General features: G+C 35.7%; 1 protein-coding gene across 1 annotated transcript; it reads left to right on the forward strand.

Annotated features, from left to right (window-relative positions):
* Positions 1 to 1,784: 1,784 nt before the first annotated feature.
* Positions 1,785 to 22,074, forward strand: LOC121986102 (sialyltransferase-like protein 4). The gene is made up of 12 exons (XM_042539906.1): positions 1,785 to 2,165; positions 2,258 to 2,331; positions 3,239 to 3,328; positions 4,607 to 4,684; positions 4,977 to 5,077; positions 5,207 to 5,399; positions 5,488 to 5,578; positions 5,649 to 5,713; positions 12,620 to 12,774; positions 12,866 to 12,947; positions 13,031 to 13,140; positions 21,520 to 22,074. Exons 1-12 carry the CDS (start codon positions 2,078 to 2,080, stop codon positions 21,707 to 21,709), a joined length of 1,317 nt encoding a protein of 438 aa, XP_042395840.1. The 5' UTR covers positions 1,785 to 2,077; the 3' UTR covers positions 21,710 to 22,074.
* The last annotated feature ends 781 nt before the right edge of the window (positions 22,075 to 22,855 follow it).

Raw genomic sequence — 22,855 nt, forward strand, 5'->3', positions numbered from 1 at the left:
TGGGCATATTGTTCATTTCATCATTGAATATGAGTATGTGGATGGAAATAAATTTTTAGCTTTTACTCAAATTGACTGAGACTCACCTCCACTCAATTGAATCTAATTAAAGATTTTAACTTCACTCTGTTTACACCCTTGTAAGCCTATACAAAATTATAGGATCAAGGTTAATCACTAGCTATAAAAAAAACCTTTTTATAAGCCATTAGCTAGTCAAAATCCTTATCTAGCCATACACATAATCTCTTATGATGTTGCCTAAAATGTGAACCTCAATATTACAATCACTAGCTTCTTGGTCTTTAACATTATTTACATTGTCCTTGAGTTCACCTCACATCAGAACTAAATGCACTAAACCCTTCAAACTTGCTCCACATGTCATCCTTTATCATTCACCTATAAAATCCACCTCCTATTAAGCTATCCTAAAGTTCACCTCGATAGGAATTAGGAATTTCTAATCATTTAGATGCTCCAAGCCATCTTTCCTAAACAAATTTGAGTCCACTTGTTATAGGTAATCAAGCCATCTCACCAACAATTCCTAGTCTCGTAGATTCTCCAAGTCAGCTTTCATAAATCATAGCTGAGTCCTTCTCATTACACCATGGAACATAATCCATCTAACAAGCCAACCATTTCAACTTAACCATGTCAAGTCATCAGTTCTATAAGATTAATGCGCACTCTATTTATCAATTGTAGTAAAAAGATGATTATGTTCTTTTTAGACGTCCTTTACAATTTCTAAATTATGTGAAGGGAGATAAATTATGAAGACAACTTATAGTCGACCGTCAAATGACTAAGGGTAAAAAAAAATTTTCTCAAAAAAAATAGTAAAAAAAATCAAACTATCCACAATTGAGGTCCAAGTGCCCCATTGTTTTTCAATTGGAGAAAACCTATAAACTTCTCCTCCAACATTAAAAACACCCAATTAATTTTACAACATATACATTAATAAATTGAATGTGTTTGGAGAAAACATATAAACTCGGTCATTTTTAGTGCACATTAAAATATCTAATTAATTTTACAGCATATACATCAATAAATTGAACGTGTTTAAGATATAAATAAATAATTTTAATAAAATTATGATATTTTTAAAAATCTGTGTAAACGTCATATATAATTTTTAAGTCTTATAATTTGAAACCTAACATCCCTATTTATCATAATATAAATTTTTAACTAGGATCATTTTGAACTATCCACATGGTCTGGTCTGATAGCAATTTTTTTTCCTAAAATTGGATATTTGTATGAATAATTTATAATGGGAATGCTTTCAGTTTTAATTTAATGAAACACTACAGTGTATGGACTAAAGTGTCGTCCATACATCTCACTTTTAGATCTTCTTTTTATCTATTTTTCTTTGCCTTTTCTCATATCCTTAAACACTTTTCTTGAAAAAAATAAAAAATATGGAATCATCACATCAACGGTCTCCTAAGTCGATCTCACGAATATAGAGGGAGATAAATGTAAATACACAACTAAAAACACATGGCCGAGACGCTAACCCCAGGTAATGACAATCCGATGATCAAATCCTAGATCTCTCTGTCACGAAATCATATACCTCCAGTTGTGCTATACCGGGACCTTAAACACTTTTCTTTAGTATGTACTGTTAGTGCACCAAATTGTTCATTAAATGGACTGGACTGGGCTTATGGGCCTTCTATACCCAAAATATGTACCGGCCCATGAAATAATATCCTACGGGCTTCCCCCGGGCAATTCCGAAATCTATTTCCGGGAAATAAGGAAAGACCAGCGTCCAGCAGCAAAAGAGGCGTAGCACATCTTTGATAACGAGAGTGAGAAAACGCCAATAGCAGCCGAAATCTGTCCTGTAGAGTATTTGTATGCAGCTTGCGTTAAGAGTATCATCTCCCCTCCGATCTCCACTCCACTCCCCACTCAACGAATCCCACACCTTCGGAGAAGTGTTCGATCTGGAGGAGGAGGAGGAGGAGGAGGAGGAGAGGCCATTCACGAGGGGGGCTTTGGTGAATCTCGTGGATTTGGACGCCGCTACATTCGCCACCGGCATCAGATGCGGATCTTGCAGCTGGGGCTGTTGGTCGCTCTCGCATCTGGTGTTTCCGCGATCCTCATCTACATCGTCGGAGTGTCCAACCAATGTGAGATGGCCATCCCGCTCGACTTGTATTTCTTTGAATATGTTGTGCTTAGCGCTCGATGCTCATGCTGTTCGTTGCTGTTTTGTTGGTAGATGATAGACTTAGGGTTACAGAAGATGATCTGAACGCGTTGAGGGCATTGCAGAGTGGCTTTAAGAAGTGCGTGGTGAGTCTCTGTATATACTTTTAGGATTTCATTCTTTGGCAATTTGACATTCCTTTTCAACGTATACATAATCTCTGTAGTAAATATGTCTATGCTTACGTCAGGAGACTACTCAAATTATCTTTGAGAAACATAGTCAGTGTGGCTCAGAGGTTGGCATAGTAGCATAAATATATCACTTCCAAGTTAACCTTAACTCCAATAGGGTCCTTTGAGTACCCTTTGGTTTAGAGTTGAAAGATACATTAAATTCCATGTTAATATGAATGTCCAAGTTTCCTACTCAACATCCGGTTCTTAGAAACTCTTTATTGAGTTAACGAGTTCATAGGCTTCATATGCTCTTGGCTTCTGGTGTAACAGGGAAGCAGTAGACCTAACTCCCTTTGAAGGCCTGCATTCACATTGGCTTCTACTTTGAGTTAGTAATGTGTGCTATATATTTTTCTACTACTTCTAATTGACCTCCCAAGCGACATACATCCTATAGGATTTTTAAGTGCTCAAGATACCAGTTTAATAATAAGTTCTTTTTTAAGTTGCAGAAGTTCTTCATTCTGATTGCGTCAACATAGCAGTGCTTGTGTAACCTTAGGCCCAGATGATCCAAATAACACCTTTGGTATCTGATATAATTGCTTGTGTCACCCATTACACTGCACTTGTTTGAGCTTTGGAGGTTAAGCATTAGTGTTTTTCATCTTTCAAGATTGAGACAGAATATCACAATATTAATTGCAGTTAGCCGTATGTGATATGATTGTTGTGCTGGTAATCAAACTCCATATTGCAATAGTAGTGAGTTCCACCTTTACATGGTTTTCAAATTAGTTAAAATTATTTGAAGTGATGAATGAAAACTTTATGTCTTATTTGCAGAGCTAATTATTATCTTGTAATAGTGCAGGATTCCAATGGTTTAGGATTACAGGCTCTTATAAGCCAGGATTTTTGTCAAGTTAAGATACAGTACCCCAGTGATACAGTGTCAAAGTGGGTGAGTTTGTTTCTGACATGATGAATCTTGATTTTTTCCTCCATGATGAATCTTGGAATAGAATGTTAACATGTTTCCGCATGATTGCAGTTTACTTGCCTTTCATGTTTGCCTGTTTTGATAAGGACATTTTAGGAAAAGTCGGCATGTCATTCCCTTAGGCTTCCTAACGAAGGCAAAAAATAAAATAGTGACTAGAAAAACTAATGATAGAAAGTGATTGAAAAAACCAATTGGGTTTCCTCTTTTATCTCATTCAGGGGAAAGAAATATATAAACTTACTTTCACTTCATTTCCTTGTAAAGAAACAAAGAGCACAACAATCATAATTTTCATCATTTTTCAATTATTAAAAATTTGGAAAAAATTACTACTACTAATAAGTTAAACATAGAAGAATAATTTTGTCTTTTATTTTTTAAAATTGAGTGGGTCGGTTTAAAATTGAGTGGGTTGGCTTGCAGCTAACTTGGTATCTTTTCACCCTATCTGGGTGGACGTAGTTTAAAGAAAATTGAGAGAGACAAATCTCTCTCCATTTGTTTCCCTGTCTCTGTTTTTGGCAAACAAATGGATGGAGGCTGGAGAGGAATGAATAGCCACCACATCCTTAAGCTCTTTCATATGCTGTAAGAAACATGGCGTTAGGTTGCAGAACTTTAAGGAACATTTCAGTATAAACTTTTTGTAGCATTTGTCTTTAGTAACTATGTTCGTCTCATCCACTATGACCACCCTTAGATTTTAGGTCATTCTTGAGAATCTGAATTACTTTCCTGTGCAGGATAATTTATTATTACAGCTTTGTTTTCTTCAGAGTGATTGATTCTTGAGCCAAAGAACCCAACTTAGTTGTAAAGTACATCAAGGAAAAAAGAACTATTTATGACTCTTGCTTCTGCAACATAGGCTTGATGACTGGTCCTATCACATCTATTTTGATGATCACACATGAATTGACTACATTTGTTCATCTGCAAGAACAATGCTAGTTTTCCTTAAAAAGTTCTGCATTATTTTTTCATATGCTTTTGTACCCAATTTTCTAGATATGTTGTTTTTCATTTTCATTGTTTATGCGAACTTGCAATCTTAGAAGATTTTGTTTATGAAAGAAAAAGAAGGAAAGTATACATTCATTGTTTCACAAATGAGTTCTTTCACGAGTACAAATCATTGCAGATGTGATGTTTATCTATTTAGCTTTATGTTGTTTAGTATATTGGCTAAATTTGTGCAATCAATTTGTATCTAAGTTTCTATGCTAACTTTTATAGAGTGACCCTGAAACCGGAGAACCTGAAGGCTTATCATTCGATTTCAACCTTTGTGAAGCAGCTGCCACTTGGGAGCAGGTCATTTTTCCATTCATGTTTCTTGAAGCATTGTGTTCAAACATCTTTTCGTCATTTCATATTTCTAACAATCAATCTATGAAACTATCAATTGTTCCAAAATATGAGCTGTGATTTAGATATGATAATGTAAGCTTCTCTGGATGTCTATGTGCCAGTTATATTATGCTTTTTGCCTCCTTATTTAACATTGGTATTGTGGTACAGTTTGCTGTTAGGTTCCTCATGAGACATGACTCATGATTTACAGACAACCTACTTCAAGCAAATAATCATCTAATTTATTGTTCAGGTTCGCAATAGTTCTACCATACTTACAAAAGAATTTATTGATGCATTACCAAATGGGTGGGAGGAATATGCATGGCGCAGGATCAATAAAGGAATACAACTGTGAGCCCACTGTTAAAAATTGAGTCAGCCATTATAGTGTTATAACCTTTCACTTGCATTAATGAGTTCAAGGAAACTTTAAGAATTGTTAATGATGTCAAATGCAGAAATTTCTTTTTTCTATTCCAGGGATCAATGCAAAAATAGAACATTATGCATGGAAAAACTTAGTTCAGTGCTTCCTGAAACACCACCTTTTGTCCCTCGGCAATTTGGACGATGTGCTGTTATTGGTAATTCTGGCGACCTTCTAAAGACAAAATTTGGGGAGGAAATAGATGGCTATGATGCTGTTGTGAGAGAAAATGGAGCTCCAATCCAGGTTTAATGGAAACCTCTCTCAGCTCACTGCATAATTTTTTTCCCTTATTTACTAAGAGGTTTTTTTCCTTCCTATTCTAATACGTCAGAACTATACACAATATGTGGGGAGGAAAAGTACATTTCGACTTCTTAACAGAGGATCTGCTAAGGCACTAGACAAAGTTGCAGAGCTTGATGGTGTGAATCTCTATTGTATATCACTATGTGCTTGTCGTAGTCAACATAATCTGAAATTTTCGTATTGCAGAAACGAAGAAGGAGGTGCTGATCATTAAAACCACTATTCATGACATCATGAACAAAATGATTCGGGTACTTGTCATGCTCAAACACTTTCTAGTGCAGTATGTTATTTCTTCTATAAGATTGGAACCTGTTATGCTATATATGTTGTCAGGCTAATTATATATCTGTGATATACACATTCATGAACCACTTATCGTTTTTGAATTTGCTTGGCTTGGTGCAGTAGTTGAGTTACCATTCATGTACTGTCAATTGTTCTCATATTTGCATGGTTCATAGTAGGCTAGCAGCTGAGTTGTCAGTTTTTGTTCATTCAACTCAACCAGTCTGGCTCAAAGAATATAAGGGCTTTTTGGCCCATCCTTGTCTGATTTTCAATAACCATAAAAGGCCATATGATGTGTGATGGGTCAGCAACTATTCTGGGGTCCATTTGGCTCAAGGCCTATCTAGTACTCTATCTTGGTGCTTTAGCTGACCTTTAGCCTCCATCATGTGATAAAATTTGACTCAAACAAGCAATAAACCTCCCCTTCTGTCCAAATTGACTGTTGAACCAAATTTGTACTATGATTGGGCCGGCAATTCATGTTATTAATTTCGTGACTGTCATTCCATTCATGTCAATGTTAAGTCATACCAACTGATAAAAGGGTAGCTCGGTGCACGAAGCTCCTGCTATGCGGGGTCCTGGGGAAGGATCCATTGTATGCAGCCTTACCAATTGATATAAAACTAATTTCTATATTTTATGTAAATGAGTTAACTTTCTGAAAAAATAAAATTATACACTGGTTAAAGATTTTTTATTATTTTTTGGCTATTTGATTGAAGGGAGGACAGTGTCATCTCTATGTACCCTAGGATTTATTCCTACTTGTACTTATCTGTGCAATATGTTTATGGAAAAATTATGAAACCATGATTTAAGACCATCATGATTGAATTGCAAGCGATCCTAGTTTTGTCAACAGTGATTTTCAATGATATTTGTTCCTCTTATCTCATTTAGTTGCTCAATTCATTGCATCATTCAATCAGAAAGTTGGGCAATTACAAGTTTGTGATTCTACGATAGAAACTAGTATTGATACTTAAGAAGCTACCCAAGTTAACATGGTAGCACGTCTGTTAACTTGTGTCTATTCTTTTGACTACGTTGTGGTTACATTGTACTTAGTGTTGCTTTGTTGTAATTGTTTTTGATTGAAGCACAAAAGCTAATTAACACCAAGGTAGGTCCACAAGTATCTTTTTGTAAACTGTTATTCATTTTTAGCCTTGATTAAATCCAAAAGGAAGCTTCTGTTGTGAGACAAGTCGGTCAATCTACCTACTCGAAGTTGAGTTTCTATTTTTATTTTTCAAATGATGCTATTTCAAATAATGGTTACCAGCCAAGGAACAAGGGCATGTCTAGTTATCCAATTGTTAACTTGCATGCTTAGAGCTCCACTCTAGGATGACAGTGAACAACATCCTTTATGTAGGTTCTTATAAGTTCAATTAGGGGTGCAATAGAACCAAATCGAGTCGAATAGTATATTGATATTTGAGTTCAAACTCGAAACATATGTGATATTCGACTTCGATTCGAAGTCTGAAAATACAACTAATTCTGACTCGAGCTCAGTTCGAAATGAAATTTGAGCTCAAGTTCGGTATGAGTTGTTCGAACCTTGATTTGAGCAGAATCGAACTATAGCTCGCAATGGCTTAAAATCTTAATTTTAGTATATCCAAACCAAAATTGAGTCGAAATAAACACAGCTTGGGTCGAGTTTGGCTTGCGAGTGGCTTGTGAATAATGGAACAAAATATTATGGGTTCCAATTCAGCTTAAAAAAATTATCGAGCATGGTTGAGTTTGGCTCGAATTCTATAATTCAAATACGAATCAAATATTTTCTGAGCCAACTCGAAAAGCTTGCCAGCGTGCTCGATTTATTTCCGCCCCTGAGTTCGATAAGCTACTATCCCCAATAAGTAATAATAGTTTTAACAATCTCCACTGCATGGATGATTTAACCTAAGTGAAGTTAGAATAAATGCTGCCCCATGTTGTTGAATATTAGCTCAATATACATGGTTGGAATGGGTCTTTTTAAGAAGGATTTGGGAATTGAACTGAAGATTGCTGTTGCAATGACACTATTGAGGTACTTTTTTTGTAAGTAGGTATTGTTGTTTGGAATGACGTGTGTGTGGGAATTGTTGTTTGGAATAACACTATTGAAGTTTTTTTTTTCTAAGTAGGGATTGTTGAACGATTATTTGATGAAATTATGGTCCTCACTTTGGGTCATAAAAAATGAGTCAGTGCCCTTCTTATAGGAGTCGAGCTTCCTTAGGAAGAGTTTATTTATATGATACTATAATATCCAACTAGGGAATCAGTGGTCAATCTGGCAATGTTTACTTTAGATTCAAGTGAAACACATTCACCATAGCTCATCTTGCATACTAAGAGCAGTAGAATTTGCCACCCAGCTGCAACCTATTAACCGTATTACCTTCTCTAATAACATGAGAAACTATGACTTCAAAACCTTTTCGTTGAATGTCTATGTATTTGGCTATACTAATAGACAACGGAGGATTCAAGCCTTTCTCTAATAACATGAGAAACTATGACTTCAAAACCTTTTTATTGAACCTCTATGTATTTGGCTATACTAATAGACTACAGAGGATTCAAGCCTTTGCTCAAAATCAATAACATCTTAGCATTAGTCTCAATTTATATCCTTATATTTCCCTATGCAGCATCTTGCATTCTATCTTGCATTCCTGATATTTATTGTGCGAGGACTGGTTTAACTAACAAAATAATGGAGTAGCTTTGTGATTCAACAAAATAAATTCACCATCTGCCACTTTCAGCAATCTGAATTCATCTTTAGACCAACCATCAAAGTTTTAGATTCTAACCTCAAATAGAGTTCAAAATGATATGATAAGAATAATATATCAGAAAAGAGTTTACGATAGAGTTAGACTATGAGATTTAGTTACAATTTTCTGTAGAGTTAGTGAGCTATATTAAATAAAGAATATCCTTAGATTCACTGTGCGTTATTCTAAACAGAATGAGGTAGGATTTCAATAATGATTAAGTTCTTAAATATATATCAAATATTGAAGTGTTTTGCAGATGTGCACATGTGTTTCTTATTAATAAGCTTAATGGACTATTTATTAAGTATTAGATGTATGCTATTTGTATTGATTGTTAGCAAGTATTATACTACATATTAAAACCTGTGTCAACAAGTTCATCAACACAAGTCCTTTACATGTGGCAATAGCAGTGAAAGGTATGAATGTATTTCGTGATTCTTTGACATTGTTCCCTTCACCAATGCTTTTATTCTAGTCTTTGAATTCTCTCTAGGCACCATTGTTTGTTGTTTGACTGCATGGCCATATTGGGTGCATGTGCTAGGATTGCTAATTGGATACACAGATCAACATCCTTCACAACCCTTTGTCATCTTCAAAGTTTCAAATCAAGCTTGAGTTGTCAACTTTGTGCTTTAATTAGCTTCCTCCATGGCCCATCTATCATCTCTGGAGCTTTCATTTCACCAAGCTGAAGGGCGAGAAGCTTGTCAACACTCCAAATCAAAATTTTGCTATTGCCTCATGTAGCATATAGCTGCTGAAGGCGGGAAGAGAGGAATGACAAGATGATTCATCCTTATGCCGCTTCATTGCGGCATCCACCTTAAGGAGGCTTTCATTGCCACCACAACTGAATAACTGATCGCTTGTCTCTAGAATTTGAGGTAATGCATTGGAAATATAAATAACAAATATGAAAAATAAAGCAAGCAAACCAAGTAAGTGATTTACGTGGTTTATAACCCACCTATGATCCTTCGTTGGATCACCCTTGTAAGCCACTATTTTTTCTATTTCTTGGAAAGCTTTCAGAGGTGGAGAAAACTCTTGCACTCTCTTCTTTCAATTGATGGGAAATTAAGTACAAGTAGAGTAGCAAAAATGAGAGCAAAGAATACAATAACACGGAGCTTTGAATGAGAGAATTTGATCTTTCAATAAACTTACCATGGAGCTCCTTTTTAGCCTTCAAACAACTTTTTCAGCCTTCAATCAGTCAGACTGAATTATACCACCAGTTGACTGCTAACTTGATTTTGTTAGTCTTCTGTGCCGTATTGGCTACTTCAGTTGACTGAAGTGAGCCATCCATCAATTGTTGAATGGTAGCTCATAGATCTTCTCATTGTTGTAGTCTGCTAATGTCTAATCAACAATTCTCTTCTAGGTTTTTCATTGCTAGTGAGGCGATTGATTAGATCCTCGTTGCTGGTCAGTCAAGTCTTTCGGCATTGGTTGATCCTCAACAAAAATATTGTGACTTTCTGTTCGTCTGAGTCGTCAACCTAGTCTGAAACAATTCCAATCGATTGTACCTACCACTTCCAAGGTTGAATCTTTCCTAAGTCTATTCTCACCTGTACCTCACTGTACAAGTGTACTTGACTCATCCTCGCAGAAATTACTTGTGCCAAGAAGTTCCATCCTCTGGGACTTCACCATGCTAAAATGCCTCACTTTCAGGTCTTCCGTGCCAAGAAACCTTACCTCCGGGACCTCACCATCTTGCCTTGCCTGGCATCGTGTCCTCCTTAACTTATCGGTACGCAATCTGTCAAGCATCCGGTCCTTGATCTATGTGCCCTTCCTTTAAAAGTACCCAGTCCTCGAACTACTTGGTCTTCCACTTGTCAATTATCCAGTCCTTGACCTATTTATACTTCAATTATTGCACTCGCAATTACATTTCAAGCTTTTCTACATTGCACACTTGATACACGTGAAAAAATCACAATATCTTTTTAGTTTAATATTTTTGCCCAAATATCAAAACCACATGCTTAAGGGCATGATTGCATCAATATCTTAATCTCCAATTTCTATTTCCGGTTTGCATTGAAGAAATAAATGTGAAGCGTTCAGGGAATATGAGGCTTACGTGGAAGATATCAATAATTTATGTTCCCATGCACACAACACAAGATATAAAAGCAAAGTTAATTTTCATTTAATTGATTGCTTATTTTAGTTAAAATAAAAGATGAAGAGACAATACTATTGCTTTAATTGTCTAATATTCCAATTCATTCGAAGTATATTTAAAGATTATCTTCATGATGTGACTAATTTTTATTAAAATGTTGAAACTATTCCTTCTTATACTTGCACGAAGTATTTGCATATTTTGAACTTGTTGCAAATATCTTCACTATCTATATTAAATATATTATTCTCAATAGAAGTGACTAAATACTTATTCATGAATGAATTGATCTTCAAATTGTTTACATAAAGAGGTAGGTGCTAACTGTATAGCAGCCCCTCTACTATTTATTGTTGATAATACTCTTTTTACACTTGCCATTTTATCCCTAACAGGAGTCTTCCCCAAGTGGTAAGTGTGGTGCCTCTTGGTAATGCACAAGCCATACCAAAATTGATGTCCCTTCTCCGCCTTTTTATATTGGGATTTAATTGTTTTTCTACATGGGTACTATATGTTCCCCTTCCCAATTCCTAAAATTGCATAGTCCCCTTAGGCACTCTTAAGTTGCACCATCCCAAATTCACTACTTGGTCTCATCAATTTACTATGGCCACCACCACATTTTAAGATATAAAATAATGTTGTCCAACACAAGACATATATATATTTTTGAAAATATCAAAACTGATATAGCTCATGTTTAGTTTGATCCATAATATATTATTAAAAATGAAGAAAACCATTAGCTAAAAATGATAACAAGGAGATGGCTATTTCTTCATTTAGAATTAAAAAAAAAAACATCCTGTATAACTTCAGATCCAGTGAGCTATCTCAACCAAGGAACTCCATACTCATTTTTACCTCTTATAAATGATGGAAACATTGAGGAGGAATTTGATATTTATTCAATGATGATTTTCTTCTTAAATAAGTTTTACAGTTCTCGACATCAAATTTTGACGACACTTTTTGCTTATCAGTAAGACCTTGGATGCAATTTTACATAATAGGCACTTTTGATTGCCTATTATGTAGTAGGCATAGATTAACTTTTTTCAGAATTGTTAACTCGTATATAAATTATAGTTTTATGGATAAACATACGTTAGTAATAATTGCATATGCATCTTTATATTTGCAGAATGTATAGATTAACCTTTTGTCAAAAATATAGTTAATTTTTTATATTTGCCCATCAATTGTTAACTCATATTTGCTTATTGTTGACTCTTTGTTTAAATTAAATTTTCATAGATAACACAAAAGTTAATAATCATTTCATTTGCATTGATGCATATGCACTATGTTGTTCTCAACCCACATGCTTCTAACATAAGTGATTTAGAACCTTGACTATCAATTAATTTGAAACTGAGTCTTATATTACAATCCTGAATGGTTCATGGCTTTAATTTGTCCAATAGTCCAGTATTTCTGGTTGTATCTCTAAAACCAAATTGAAAATCTACTCCAAAACTATAATGCTAAAAACCAAAATATATGTATATGTCAGCAGAGGCTTATCCAACAGGATTGAAAATATAGAGAATTGGACAATGCCATGCCTATGGTATTGGTGACATTTCTATTGCAAGCGGTAAATCTCTAGATTTGTTTGCTTGTATATGAAATCAGTAGAAGCTCAATAATGATTCTGACATTTTGGTCATGTAGAGGCCATCAATTTTTTCATTTAAAGTCCGACCATTGATAGGAAATGGAATATGATAATACTGCAGATGCATCTACGTATCTGGTAGCATGTGGACACAAGGAACTGTCTTGCTATCAAATTTAAAAAGTATGAGATACCATTTTTATATTTCTATATGTGTGAAACATAGACATCATAAAGCTCTTATGTACAAGAGTGATGACAGAATTCTAGGTACATGAAATTTTAGTTTTGCTTTTTGTAGGAAATCCCAATTCGGAATCAAGTATACCTCATGTTAGGCACCTCCTTTGGTTCTTCAGCTAAAGGAACTGGACTTAAAGCTCTTGAGTTTGCTCTGTCCATCTGTGACACTGTTGATATGTATGGCTTCACAGTGGATCCAGGATATAAAGAATGGTTGAGTAAAAAATCAAAACACCTTCAGCCTTGCCTTGTATGCAGACAACAATTTTGTTCTTACCTAAGCTTGCATCTTTACTGCTTGCAGGACTAGGTACTTTTCAGAGTCTAGGAAGGGGCATACTCCACTTCATGGTAGGGCATATTATCAGATGATGGAGTGTTTAGGAGTAAGCAAAACACTGTCCTTATTTTATAATTGTTGTATCTAGAAGTCAGTCCAACTTTTGAATGCTTCAATACTCCTGTTCAGATTATCAAGATCCATTCTCCTATGCGTGCTGATTTTAGCAGAAGAGTTAACTATCTGCCAAACAAAAGCACACTTGATGCTGCTCGAATTGCATCTGAGAAACTTTTGAGGTAACTGGATTACTGCAACTTATTTATCACTTATATGCTATGTTGATTTTTAAACGTCTTCTAATGATTATCAAATTGGAATATATTTGAATACACTGTTTTAGTATCTATGATGTACTGCTATGGGTAATTTTCAAATGGTTCTTTGTAGTGTAACATTCAGTGATTCTATGTTGACATTTTAATTAAGTGCTCCTACCATAATCTTATTCGTTTGATTCGTAAAACACTAATCGAGTAAAGCAGCGGAAATATAAAAGAACACAACGCAAACACAAGGTATTTACTTGGTTTGGAGCCTGTGGCGACTCCTACTCCAAGGCTCACGCTCGTTGAGCGTTTACGTTGGGCAACAACTATAATTTCGAAAAGGATTACAAATTTCAAGTACAATTCACAATAATTAAATATACCAACGACAATAGAAATGGTCGTTTCTGAGCTCCGGGTCGTCGGCGTCCAGTTGTAGCTTCGTCGGAACTTCTCGTTAGCAGCTGGTTGCATAAGGATTTCTTGGAAGGTGATGATCTTGAGCTGCTGGTCGAGATGTCCTTTTATACATTGCTGAAGGCGCCTTAAAGTCCATCCGAGGCGCCTCCAACCTGCCGAGTCAGCCGCGTGGATCAGCACTGATCCGGTCGCACCTCATCCACTTGAAGGCGCCTTCAAGGCTGGTCCAAGACGCCTCCAAGGCCTGGTTCAAGGCACCTCCAGCCTAGTCCAAGGCGCCTCAAGCTCTGCTGCGCTGACTTCTTCTGGCTTGCACCCGAGGAGCCTCCAAGCTCCATGGAGGCGCCTCGGACACTGTTCATCCGAGGCCAAGTGTACTCTTTTGTCCCTGCACAATGTGTTAGTCCACAAAATACACATATACTCTGCAAGACAAAGTTAGCACACATAAATATGATAAGAATAGTGTTTGACAGTCTCTGAACTGTCTGGGTCTGACTTCGAATTTCCAACCGGAAACCTTAGGTCGATCCGACGTCTACTGTTCTCTCCGCGGAGAACGCGTCCTCACCTACTCCACTCAGGAGAGTTACCTGTTACCAGTGCGATCCTCCAGATCGACTGGACTTTTGCTCAATGCTCGATGCTTCTGGACTTTCTGCTGGACTCCCGCTCCCCGACCCGTCCAGTCTTCCACCTGGTTCTCGACACCAGGACTTTTCACCTAGGGTTACCACCCCTTAGGACTTTTGCCTGAAGCACTCGACCCGCCAAGACTTTCCGCATAGGGTTACCACCCCTTATGACCTAGGGTTACCACCCCCTAAGGTTTTCCACCTGCCTAACCGCAGCTAGGACTTTTGCCTAAGTACACTTAGGACTTTTCCTGCAATGCTTATTCAACATATTAGTGAAAAAATACCTTAACTTTGAACCCTTTGACATAATCAAAAGTTCGATCGTTGGATGCTTCCCGCACCAACATAATCAGGGCCTAAAAGTTTTCACCTATTAGAAGTTGTTGCATGTACCAGCCATGGTTGTCAAATTAATGATACAATCCAAAAACATAGATAACAACCATAGCAGATCAGTAAGCTCTGCTTAGGAATCGATAAGAAAAAAAAATCAAAATGAAGGAAAGAATCTAATAACAAATATAAAAATAAAATAAATATGCTTAATGTATGAGATAATAAAAATACTAAAATAACTTGGATAAACATATCTAAATCTTTAAAAAGTTTACATTTTTACTTAAATATATCCAAATGTTACATGTTTTCTTACATTTATCCAAGTTATTAAATTTTTTTAAATCTATTATATCCTACAAACAACAACCACCATGCCACTAAGTGAGGTTGACTATATGAATCCTCCTTCATCATTGAGATCGATTATCTACTATATCTTCATCTATGTTTAAACAAAAAATTATTGAACCACACAACCAAAGTTTCGGAATGCCCAAATCACATAGGCAACTTTCAAAATTACTAAATCACGTACCCTCTTATTGTTCCCAATCGATTGACATAATTACCAATCGATTAGTAATGATTCTGTGGACGTGCAACATTCCACCAATCAATTGCTACAGTGTGGAATGTAACTGATCTGAAATGAGTTGAAAAAATCACTACTCTCAATATAGTGTGTCAAATTAATGTTTGAAGACATAGATATATTAAGGAGACTTAGATGAGTATATCAGTCTTGGTTTGGAGTGATTCGGAGTTCTCTAGGTTCATCAGTCGGGTCGTCTAAAATCAGCTATGGACCTAGAGAACTCCGAATCACTCCAAATCAAGACCGATATACGCATCTAAGTCTTCTTAATACATCTATGCCCTCAAACATCAATTTGACATACTTTGTTGAGAGTAGTGATTTTTAACTCGGCATGAAAAATTATATCAAATGTTCATTATTCATTATAAGTGCTACGACGATGATACTCACTAACCGACATCAAAAATGACTTCCTAGAACTCCTTTGTCGGACAATATCAAAATTTGATTTTCTGAATGACGTAGGTCCATCTGTCGGTTTCGCCCAAAAGTGATGGATGGACTTAGAGAATTCCAAACCAAGACCGATGTATTCGTCTAAGTCTTCTTAATACATCTAAGCTCTCAAATATCAATGTGATGCACTATATACTGCTCTCAATATAGTGTATCGCATAGATGTTTGAGGGCATAGATGTATCAAGGAGATTTAGACAAGTATATCGGTCTTGGTTTGAAGTGATTTAGAGTTCTCTAGATCCGTCAGTTGATTTTGGACGAAACTGACTGATGGACCTAGAGAATTCAGAATCACTCCTAACCAAGACCTGTGTACTCGTCTAAGTCTCCTTGATACATCTATGTCCTCAAACATCAATTTGACACTATATTGAGTGTAGTGATTTTTCAACTAGATTTTGATAAGTTAAAAAAAAAAAATTTCTCTCAATATAGCGTATCACATTGATGTTTGAGAGCATAGATGTATTAAGGAGACTTAAACAAGTATATTGGTCTTGGTTTGGAGTGATTTAGAGTTCTCTAGATCCGAAACCAACTGATGGGCCTAGAGAACTCAGAATCACTCCAAATCAGGACCTTTGTACTCGTCTAAGTCTCCTTAATACATCTATGCCCTCAAATATCAATTTGACACATTATATTGAGAGCAATGATTTTTTCAACTTATTTTCGATCGAGTTGCATTTCATTTCGATTGCTACATTGGTGGAATGTTACATGGCACATAATCATTTCCAATCGATTGCTACAGTGTAGCAATTCGATTGGTAAATCTACCAATCGATTGGGAACAAAAAAAAGAGGGGTATAACGGATACTGGTACGTGATTTGGTAATTTTGAAAGTTACCTACGTGATTTGGGTATTCTGAAACTTTGACTACGTAGTTTAATAATTTGCTGATATTTAAATGAATTTTATCCCATTTTATTATTACTAACTCAATCCTCTTTGTTTTTTTTTCTCGATTAATGTGCATATTTGTTTTGCTCTCACATTCCCTAACTGAGTTATTTATTTATTGCTTAAGTATATACTTATATCATTTTAAATGCATCTCTCAAAGTATTCCCTCAAATGCAACTTTTTCTCTCTCTTGTATTCTCATTTCTTATTTTGTCCTTTCATGTATGCTTGCGCATTCACCTTAACATTGTCATCTCTATGACTCTTATTTTTACTTGTGTGCTCGGTTCATACCCCAACATTCAATTTCATACAATATAGTAGGTTTAGCCACTATTTTATAGAACTTCCTTTTAAATTTTAGAGTCACCTTACGATTACAAGGAACATTTGACGTCTTTATCCATTTCGACCATGCTGCTTGTATTCAATATAAAACCGAACTCAGATACTTAAAGTAACTCGTTATCTCCTTTCTTAACAATTGCCTTATTACGTTCACTACTAAACATAAATTTTATATATTTTACTAAGTCTAAAACTTTTTACTTGGTTTTGCCAAGATTCGAGTTTAACATTTACTTCTTCACATATCTTGTTGAACAAAATAATGTCATTTGTAACATGCAACATGGTGACTTATTTTGGATGCTTCCAATGAGTTTATCCCCAATTAGTGTAAAAAAAATATGGATGTAGAGCTAATACCTAATGTAACCCTATTATCTTTCTTGGAAACATGTTGGAGTCTTCACTCTTGTCATTACTTCTTTATGTATATTGTTAATTATTTCAATATATGCTAAATTAACATCTTTCTTATTTTTTTTATTGGAAGCACGTCGATTAATCTGCCTAGAGTCTTCACTCTCGTCATTACATCTTTATGTATATTCTTAATTATTTCAATATATGTTACATTAACACTTTTGTTTTTTAAATTTTCTACATAATTTACTGCAAAAATGTTATAGCATTTTGAATTAAATTTAATAATATATTTTTGATTATTAAAATCATTTCCCTGTGAAGAAATTAATGGCCTCTGCGAATTCAAGTCAGAAAATGCAGCCCTACAATTACTAATTCCTATATTATATACTATTAAATATTAATTTAATTAGTAGACGTTATTACCTTATGATTTTTGAAGCCTTCCTATAAGCTTACTCCTAATCTTCTCTTGATGGAAGGTGGAAATTTTCTTTGCCATTTCCTCTCTTCCTAAAGATTGTCATTTTCTTGGCCAGGTTTCTCTCCCCTTTTTCTTTCTTTTCTTGTTGGTTGGAAATGAGATTTTTTGAGAAATAAGTTGGTTCTAAAAAAATAACTAAATTTTCTCAATTCTTACCGGATTTTAGTATATATACAATGAGATTTCCACTAAGTTTGATCCTATCTTCAGCTTTCTGATGACCTTTTAATGGATGTCCGAAATACCAGAGAAAATAGTATTGGCTAGAGTCAATACCAATCCAACTCGGCAGATCTGTATCTGAGTCAGCCAAGTTTGACAACTATGGTACCTACTACCAGCTATATTATTTCTTTATTCATGCTGTCTCACTTCATAGTTCAGCTGTTTTTTGATTGTTATATTGATGACTCATTGTATCTCAATCTTTCTATCTGGTTGTCAATCATACTCGTCACTTTGATCCTGAGGTTCGGTTGATTAATCGTATTAAATTGTCACAACTCATATTAGCCTAACTGTACCTTATAGCCACAGTTAACCAGCACTCTGCAATTATAGCTATGAGTTATGGTTCCTAAAAAACTGTTTCTATTCTGAGTGGCCTTCAAAGGGAGCATGCATGCACTAAATTGGAGTTTATCATCTTTATTCATAACCTGGCACTACAGGATCTTGCCCTGATAACCACACAGCAATTACTTTGAACAACTTTGCTCTATGGTTTTCTTTCTTTTTTCTTTATTTGATTTGATTTGATTTAAATTTTTTCTTTTTTATTGAGAGTGTTTTGGACCTTGAGTAGGGTCAAACGAGTTTGAATCTTGAAGAGACTTCATTGGTTGAATTTAAACTGTAAATAGCCAGCGACCTATTTTTAAATGTGTAAGAAGAAGGATGTATTTGTAAAGTGATAATAAGATAATACATATAAATAAAGGAGACTATGTAACATAATTGACCTTAATAATTTCCCCATTGCAACAATCTCTAAAGTCTAATTTAAAAGCTCAATCGCCCCCGGGCTATGGTCTAGCGGTAGGGCATCCAGGTCGTTGCACCCGTGGTTCAATCCCCAGTTACGACGAATTTATAGGAATTTTTTCTTCAAATGGGGAGCGCAACCAAAGGATGTTGGGCTTCTTGGCCGCTCGTCGCGAGCGCTTCCCGATTTACCTTAGTGGTTGGTAGCAAACTTCTGTGGGGCTGGGATCCCAGGGCTAGTCAACGAGGCAACTGGGTTTATCATAACCCAATCACATTACCCATATAGCTCTTTGCAATCTCTCTAGTAAAAGCCTATTAGGTGTTGCCCTTTGGTGGTGCAAATGCATGTCTCCATGCACTAACTAATATCTCAATGCATGACACAAGTATGTATTGTTAGTTTACGATGTCATGTTACTCGTGTCTAACATATCATGTTAATATAAGTAATACATCCACAAATACAGTAGCATGCTAAATAACTCTAAAGATGTATATGCTGAATCTCTCTATAGTAATAAAAGCACAATAGTTAAGATTAGACATGCCAAACAAACACCTATTAGAAGGGGTCCGACAACATATGAATCCAGACAAGCAAAGAGGCAAAATAAAGGTAAGTTCTATAAAATCGCAATTAGACCTGCTATGTTATATGGAGCTGAATGTTGGACTATGACTCGAGCACATGAGCAGAAGATGAGACTTGCAGAGATGAAGATGCTAGGGTGGATTGTGGACATACGAGGATGGACAAAATAAAAAATGAGAGCATTAGAGAGAAAGTCGGAGTTGTATCTATTGAGGAAAAACTCCGAGAGACACATTTAAGATGGTACGGACATGTACTTAGACGATCAATAAATGTTCCAATTAGGCGATGTGAAACTATGATAAACATGTATATCAAACGAGGAAGAGGAAGACCAAAAAAGACTTGGTTAGCAACAATAAAACAAAATAAAATTTATTTAAATATAGATGATGATATAATAGGAGATAGAGCTCAATGACGTAAAAGGATTCATACAGCTGACCCCACCTAGTGGCAAAATGCTTGGTTGTTATTGTTGTTGTATACTCTGTCAGGTTAAGATTCAGCAATGACACCTAAATTGCGTTGACAATAGACAACATCTTGATCAAACTATCCATACAGTCTTTGATTTACCCTCAACTTCAATCATCGTTGCTTGACAATCACAATTTACAATATTACATCACTGAATCAAACATGAGGTCCAACTAACTCTTAGCATAACATAGGGACCATTGACATCAAGATCACTAATTTGACAGGCAACTAAATATCTACCTGATTTAATACAACCGACACATCATACTCAAGCCACTATTACCACTGTCAACTCACTTATAATCAAAGCCTTGTCAATGACAGTTGTATATTGATATATAGTTGCATGATGATAATAAACCACACATTGGCATCGAATAATTCACTATGATTATCAATATACATACCTCACATCCTGAACAATCAATATTCATAGCTCACAGATATACTCTACCAAATGCAATATTCATAGCTCACAGATGTACTCTACCAAATGCCCCCGCGGGTGTAGCCGAGTTGGTACTCAGGCAGGGCTTGCCGCCAGTGAGCCATGGTTATTCCTAACGGGTGCAAATTCTACTTTATCTCATGCCCTCTATCTAGGAAGGCCACTCGGCTAAGGTTCAATCAGTCTCCGTGATTTACTCCCTTCCCGAATGTGTGGGGTCGCCTTGGAGGACTGCTAAGGTGACGGCTTCACCTTTTGCCACTGGATCTACTCTACCAAATTCTTTAATAATCATGACTTCAAGCATGAGATTGAAATTTTCAATCCTATTATTATCCAATAATTGATCTGAATGGATTTGGTCTATCCCTAGGTTATATAAACTCATGACACTCAATCGAACACCACATTGTTACACCATTTAATTGCCACATGTCTTCTTACAATCCAAGCATATCACATCATTGTTGTTTGATAGCCACAACATCAACGTTAAAACTTCAACAATGAGCTCATGGTTCCAACGCTTACCATGACAACTATATCTTCACCAAACATCAATTATATCTTTAATCATGATATTCGAAATAGACTATTGTAGCAAAAGGTGATTACGCTCATTTAGGCGCCCCTCACAACCCATTCCCAAGTTATGTGAAGGGAGGTAAATCACGAAGTCAGCTTATAGTAGACCGCTAAGTGGCTAGGGGGGTTGGGAAGAGGTTTTCCTCGAGGACATACGCCCGTTGGGAATTGATTCTTGCCTCATTGTAACTAACCTGTCACCCTCTAGCCAACTGGGCATTCCCGTGGGGACACATGGTGTACTGATGGACCCCAATCTCTCCTTGAAACTTGACATGAATTATCCTCTATTTATTCTTGTTTCTGGCTATAGGAACAATATACTCGACACTGTGAATCCACATTCACATACTACCACATGCAAGTGAGTTCACCCCCTAAATCGATTATACTCTCCTGACCATTTTCTAGAACCCTATGTGACAATCACCCCAAAATAAAGGGAGAGGATCGTAAGACAATAATCACAATTACAAGGAATTTACCTATGATTTTTTGCGCTAATGAATATTCCTTATCAGTAAATGTTAGGGACTCATGTTTTGTTTGTATTTTATTATTCACTATGTAGCGGATGTAAACTATTTCCTAAGGACTTCTATATTGTTAAGAGTCATATAACTCATTTTTATTAATTAACAATCATGTAAAGGAGTTTTTAACAAGTTCTAACTTGTCAATTTTTATTATTCTTAGGAGAGCAGGTGCTGGGACGAATGACAAATTTGGTGCATGCTCTATCATGAATAAGGGCCAGAAAGGAAAGTTTCCGACTATTCCAGGACTGCATGAACCCGCTGTCAATCATCAGAGATATGTGGAAGGTGCTTCCATGTATCCTCTGGAAAGAAACACCGGCCATGGAATGCTATGTGTGCTACCATAAACAAAGAGTAATCCATGATAGCTCAGAAATCAGATCAAGTTTTGAAGAAGATATTAACGACCGGACTGAAATCATTTCATTACGGGTTGAATCTGTCATAAGCTGCCCAAATGATGCCAAAGTACTGGTGCTCTACTGCCTCTACAAGGCCCCATTGCATTTGGGTTCCTCCTAAAGTAAACATATTCAGTTCGTATGCCTCAATCTTTTTGGTAAATAGGTGGCCTGAAAAAACTTATAGACAAAAGATAGATCCACATATGAGCTCGCTAAATTTCTTTTCTTTTAGTTCATTCATAATTTAATACTGCTGAAGAAATTCAACAATTAAAATATCCAAGGAAGTGGTAGAGAATTTCATGGTCTTTGCTCGTCATTCTTTTCTTATAATTTTCAATACATTTTTTCCTTCGTGCATTTGCTTCCTGCATGTAGCCAATATTGGAAAACTGCGTCTATAGCATTTCTTTTGTTTCATTTTGAAGTATAATAATACTGGATGCTATCTTATTGAATCAGTGGCTGGAGCTTCATTTTTCACCTTAATTTATGTGGTCTAATAAGTCAGCTATTTGGAAGATTTGCAAGATCTATTCAAAGTCGACCATCCACGAGGTATCAAGGGGTTATTGGGTTTGAATGCTCTCCCAATTTAATTTGGTTCAATTCAAAATCTATAATTTTTTGCAGTTTGGTGTTCTCTATCTCGAACCAAAATAAGCATAAAGTCTTTCTTTATTCTTAAAGTAATCCATATTTCTGTTAATATTTATAACTTTCTCAACAAAGGTCGTACCTATTGGATAACCTGATTATGGTTGGTGAAAGAAAAAAATCATGCTCCTTTATTCATCTTTACCTCTATTATTTTCTTTCACTAAATCAGTATTAACTTTTTTTTCCCCATTAGTTTCTCACTTTCCCTTAGGTTTTTTGTTTGTTTGATAATTTAAATCTCTATCATATTCACTTTCTCGAGGTGATTTTTACATTAAATTAGTGCGCTAGCCTGTCGAGTTGTCGATAGGAATAAAACATTTAGCAATTTTCAACCTAAAATTATTAAATTAAGGCTCATAAGTTATATTTTTAAATGATCTAACAGTTAGCAATTTTCGACCTAAGGCTCATAAATTATATTTTTCA

This window comes from Zingiber officinale, chromosome 5B (genome assembly GCF_018446385.1).
Source record: "Zingiber officinale cultivar Zhangliang chromosome 5B, Zo_v1.1, whole genome shotgun sequence".
NCBI classification, from domain to species: domain Eukaryota; kingdom Viridiplantae; phylum Streptophyta; class Magnoliopsida; order Zingiberales; family Zingiberaceae; genus Zingiber; species Zingiber officinale.